This window comes from Fulmarus glacialis, unplaced genomic scaffold, assembly GCF_000690835.1.
Source record: "Fulmarus glacialis isolate BGI_N327 unplaced genomic scaffold, ASM69083v1 scaffold8224, whole genome shotgun sequence".
NCBI classification, from domain to species: domain Eukaryota; kingdom Metazoa; phylum Chordata; class Aves; order Procellariiformes; family Procellariidae; genus Fulmarus; species Fulmarus glacialis.
This window is the reverse complement of record NW_009207356.1, coordinates 23152-28109: the sequence shown is the minus strand read 5'-3', so window position 1 is coordinate 28109 and position 4958 is coordinate 23152. Positions and strand designations below refer to the sequence as shown.

The 4958-nt window shown below is 41.1% G+C and overlaps 1 protein-coding gene across 1 annotated transcript in view; it reads right to left on the bottom strand.

The window, feature by feature from the left end:
• Window positions 1–375: 375 nt before the first annotated feature.
• The window catches only part of LOC104075527 (cytoplasmic FMR1-interacting protein 1-like), an 18458-nt gene continuing 13875 nt past the window's right edge, over window positions 376–4958 (bottom strand). Inside the window, exons 6-9 of the mRNA XM_009576064.1 lie at window positions 3910–4004; window positions 2527–2765; window positions 1463–1610; window positions 376–997 (exon numbers count right to left, since the gene is read on the bottom strand). Coding sequence (XP_009574359.1) covers window positions 833–997; window positions 1463–1610; window positions 2527–2765; window positions 3910–4004 — 647 coding nt within the window. The 3' untranslated portion in view covers window positions 376–832. The remainder of the gene's footprint in view (window positions 998–1462; window positions 1611–2526; window positions 2766–3909; window positions 4005–4958) is intronic.

Here is a 4958-nt window from a genome sequence, read left to right as displayed (position 1 = left end):
ATGATTAACATCATTAGAGCTTATGTACTGGGATAGATTACACCTGATCACTGTATTCAAGATTCTTGTAAACAAGAATTCCTTATCGCTTGTAAACATGTATTTTGGTACACAGGTACATATCTCCAACTAAAATATAAATTGTGTTAGAAGCTTTCATTAGGAAAAAGTAAACAGTCCCCATTCTAATCAATCAAGCTACTGCCTTTTAAAAAGATCAGAATTCTATCAGTCACCTCCATGTTAAATAACTTTGAAACAATCACCTTAATTAGCCTCCATTTCCATAATTGCTGATCTCAGAGAATAGTTTTGCAAAGAGGAAAAATAATCAACTGACTAGAAAAATTATTCACAAAGCACCAGCAGGGTTTGTTTTTTTTTTTAATAAAGGCTAATTAAGCAATTAATGCTGTAATACAAACAATTAGTAATTGATTTCTAAAAATTTTTTTTCTACAGAACCCATTTTTCTTATCTCCCACAGCTATTATTTTGATAGCTTTGGGGGGAAATTATGCCAGTCCAGTCTAAAATGGCCACCTCAGTACAGGAATGCAAAGAGATTTCAAAATCTTTTACAGTCGCAGGTTTTTAATCAAAGTGTATAAAATTTTAGTCTAGAAAAATAAGTATAGATTGTATACAGTTACTGTTAGGAGACTGAAGAGGACAGTGCACCGCTCGAATGGCACAGGCATACTGAAAAATGCAGATGAGAGTATTCCTTAAAACTGTTGGTGTTTTTTGTGGTTTGTGGGGTGGTTTTTTTTTTTTCCTTTCTCATACTTTTAGCCTAAATAGGTACAAAAAGTATCGTTAGGTGGGAAGTCTAGTTGCTGGCAAGGGACTGATGAATAGGTGGCTGGAAGCAGCGCACGTGTTCCACGGGTGTGCTCTCTCCATCACCAGACTTCAAATACTTGTCCAAAATAGCAATTATTTCATCATTCAGAATCTGGAACTTGCGAATTCTCTCAACCATTTTCTTCAAAGGCTGCAAACATCAAAAAACCAGACACACAGGAATTAGCTTTGGAGATAAAAAGCCTTAGACACAAAAGCAGCAAATGCTGTTACCTCCCAGTAATGTTGTGAATGTTTCCCTTCCACTGCTAATCCAGTGAAAATCCAAGGTGCATGTTGGTTTTTGACAGTGCTGCTTTTTGTACAAAAAAGGGCAATTTACAGCAGTCTTGTTATAATATGAGTGCATGTATAGGAGATGGAAAGCATTACAAAAATCCCACATATTCAGGAAATTGGAATTCTCACTGACCAGTCTTCAAACTGCAGTACTAATGCCTTAATCTTTTGTTCCTAAAAACCCTGGTGCCCTCATTTTCAGCATTTCATTGTAAAAAGTGATTGCTACACCTACGCAGCATCCGAGTACAAACAGCTCTGATTTATTGTTGTCTTTATTACTACAGCGAATACAGAACAGATGTTTTCAACTCACCACATTCTTTATAACCTCGTCTTTGCCGTCGTGCTTTTGGACTTTCAACAGGTGGTAGCAGAAATCCAACACATCAAAGCGACGCTGCTGTCCCAAAAGCACAATGATCATACAGCCAGCCCAGTGCAAGCCGTCTCCAAAGCACTGCCTGAAACAGGAAACACACCACATAAAGCACGTTTCACCTAAATCTTCAGAAACATATCCACAGGAAATGCTCAGTAATCAGCCATCATGCTAAACTACATATATATCACTCTAGAATATGTTAGACATTAATCTAGAAAATACTGCAAAATCTCTAGTAAATTAAGTTCTCTTTCCAGATACCACAAGCGATGCAAATGGATGCTTAGAAAAACAGAAGTCCCCCCCCAATTTTACACAACGCGGAGTTACTCCAAAAACACGTACTCCCCGTTAGACTCCAGAGGCATTATATTTCATTTTCAAAGGAAATACTACTTTCAGAGGAAACAAACTGGGAATTCAACACCACTCTGCTCCTTTGGGCTGCAGGCAAGAAAGGAAGCAAACGTCCTATGCTGTTGCCTCCGTAATTGCTCAGTGACAAGCACGATCCAGCTCCAGAGTTTTTCAAAATAAGGATATTATCAAAATTAACAAAATCAAGAACTACAGTTCCTGGTTAACTCATGTTAATCATGTTAGCTTCCCAGTGCTCATTCTTGCTCTTAATTCAGAGAAGAAAATACTTGTTAGAAATACATGCACCAGTGTTCAGCTATTTTATTTAAGTTCAGCATCCGTAGGGGTCTGACTGCTATTGAAAGACGCGTGCTAGGGCCTGTTTGTCATGGGATCATTCATTATACAGTGGCAATACTTAACATAGAGGGTTATTTCTGTTAAAGATACAATAATATCTGTGTTCATGGATTATGAGCCCCTCCCAGTAATCGCAGCACTTTTCCTTGTTTTCGCACTAAGCTCTTGCGGCCAGGCAAACAAACGCCTCCATTCTGGACCCCCTGCCAGTCACAGGGAGGACAAGCAAAGTGCTGTTGCCCGCAGGTGGACCGCTGGCAGCTGGCAGTACGTACTCCACCGTGAACTCGTGCGTTCCCACGGGGATGCAGTAGACGAACTGCATCGCGCTCCAGAGGCGATGGAATTCCACGCACTCGTCCACGTGCATCACCCCATTGCTGGGCAGGGGCCCGCGCCAGATGGGATCATCCAGGAAGGAGCGGATCCTTGTCAGGATAACCTCAAACATGGATAGGCCGCAGCAGAGGCGTTCTTTGGTCAGCAAGTCCCCTTCCCTTGCGATTGCTATTTGCTAAGGTGGAGAGAAAGAACGTGCAAAATCCTGGTAAAAGCCACTTGACCACAAGACTTTATTTAAAAAAAATACACCACCACGTTTTTCAGTTTCACTTGGGTTTATTCTAGGAGATATTTCTCCTGACTTTAAGTGAGGTCAGAGGCCACTAACCTGGGGTTCAGCTCAGTGGAAAAAACGTTCAGAGAAAATTGTAAAAGCCTCTTCAAGCAGGCAGGCTTGAAAGTAAGTAATGCTAACTGCAGTAATACTAATCCTGGACTTGTCCCAGGGAAGCTTAAAGAATTCTTTGCCTGAATGGAGGCAGAAATCAAAACCAAAGAGTTCACTGCTCTGCTGCTAGGATGGGCAGTAGCTCCTGCCTGCGCTCTTCTGCACATGTCCCTCAGCTGCTGCTGTTAGAGATAGGAAAGCTCCAGAGACAGCACAAACAGGCTCAGACAGAACCCATACATGGCAAAGCCGGCCAGGGCTCATCCCAGCTTGTGCCATCACGTTGAGAGCTCTCGCCTACAGTGCAACAGCACCTACCGAGCTGCAGCACATATGATGATAAAAGCAGTCTCAAGTCTGCTTCAGAGCATTCCGCTCTCAGTTTCTATTATTCACATCTCAATCACTTGTAAACTGCTAAGGTTAGCAGGGAATTAATGTACCCCCACGCTGAGAGAAAGGAAAATAGTGCTGAAGCTGCAAAGGCAGTTCAAGAACGTTCTCTGGTCATTGTGAGCTCAACTCAGCTCATTTTCCAAGAGTTTCTAATCATCTGGCTGAGAGAGGAATAAATTGTTTTAAAATATATATATATACGCACACAACAAAACTGATTGCTTTTGGTGGAATTTGCACTAGGACCTCCCAAAGGCCAGCCCTTATACTGAGAGGGTATCACATAGCAACATACATACAAATGAGCATTTTCCCCAAAAGATGACAATTCCACCCCAGTCTCAAATGTTTTAAACTTCTGAGCTTTAACAGCTTTGAGAGCTCCATGGAGCTGAAAAAAAAAATCTGTTGTGTGAACAAGCTGGATGTGCAGGTTGAAGTTCTGACACAGCTATTGGCACGTGTGAAAGGACAGGCTTTCTAGTGCTCAGAAATGTCTTGAATTGCCTCTGACACAAATGAGAGAGATTACCTGGGGTGTTCCTAGTCTTTCAATGAGAGGAACCAAATGTAGGGGAGCATATTTTGATTCTAGTCTCTTCATTTTAGCATCGAGTCTTTCACCCTCTGAAAGAAAAAAAAAAGAGAGCACTGATTCATTTAATTGGTAGCCGACTTAATTTTATAAATTGAAATTAAGCAAGAAAATTCTTATTTTTACACAATCTTTACTCAGTGCAGTAGAAAACTGGGCAAGTTATTTTTATAGGTCTAAATAGTTGGTTAATTTTCAATGTGCTTTTAGAAAAAAAAAATATTTTAAAATGTTGCATTGCATGTGCAAACGAAACCAAGGATTTGTAGTAGAATACATTTAATTAACTAAATTGAAGACGGAATATAGGGCTCTATTATGCTGCTGCTGCTAACATATTTGACTCCCACTTGTACTAAGCCAACTAAATTGTCCTTATCATACATAAAATGCTTGACTCTAGAAGGTGGGGTATAATGAGGGTGGAATTCTGTGTATAACAAGGCTTAAAAAAGCAGTTGGCACCCCCTCATCACTGGCAAGTAGGAAACGTTCTCCAGCAAATGGGAAAATACTGTTTACAATGGTCTGGTTAGTTTTATGCAGAGATGCAAGTAGCTACGGTGAGTCTGGAAATATTCTCCAAGATTTTTAGCTGACGGGATTTCTCCAAGCAGAACAAATCAGCTGCTCTGGCAGCGAGCAACAGAAAGGAAAGGAGACAGAGGAGCAACACAGAAAGAAGAGAAGCGTGAGGGGAAAAAAGAGCTCGCTTTCTGATGATGAAGGATGAGGAAAGCAGATACTAGAGGAAGCAATCCTGCAAACATTCACCACTGCATGCCCAGTTTAGTAAAAAGGCATGCGAAAAGTCTACTGGGACCAGGGACCACTTGTATTTACTTCCTCTGCTGACAGACTTCCTACACCCTGTATGATCAAGCCTACCCCATTTAACTGACAATCACATAAGCTAAACAGCACCTTTGGAAAAGCCTCTCACCATATCCACGTAGAGGGGTAACCTGCCCCGGGTATCCACCCCA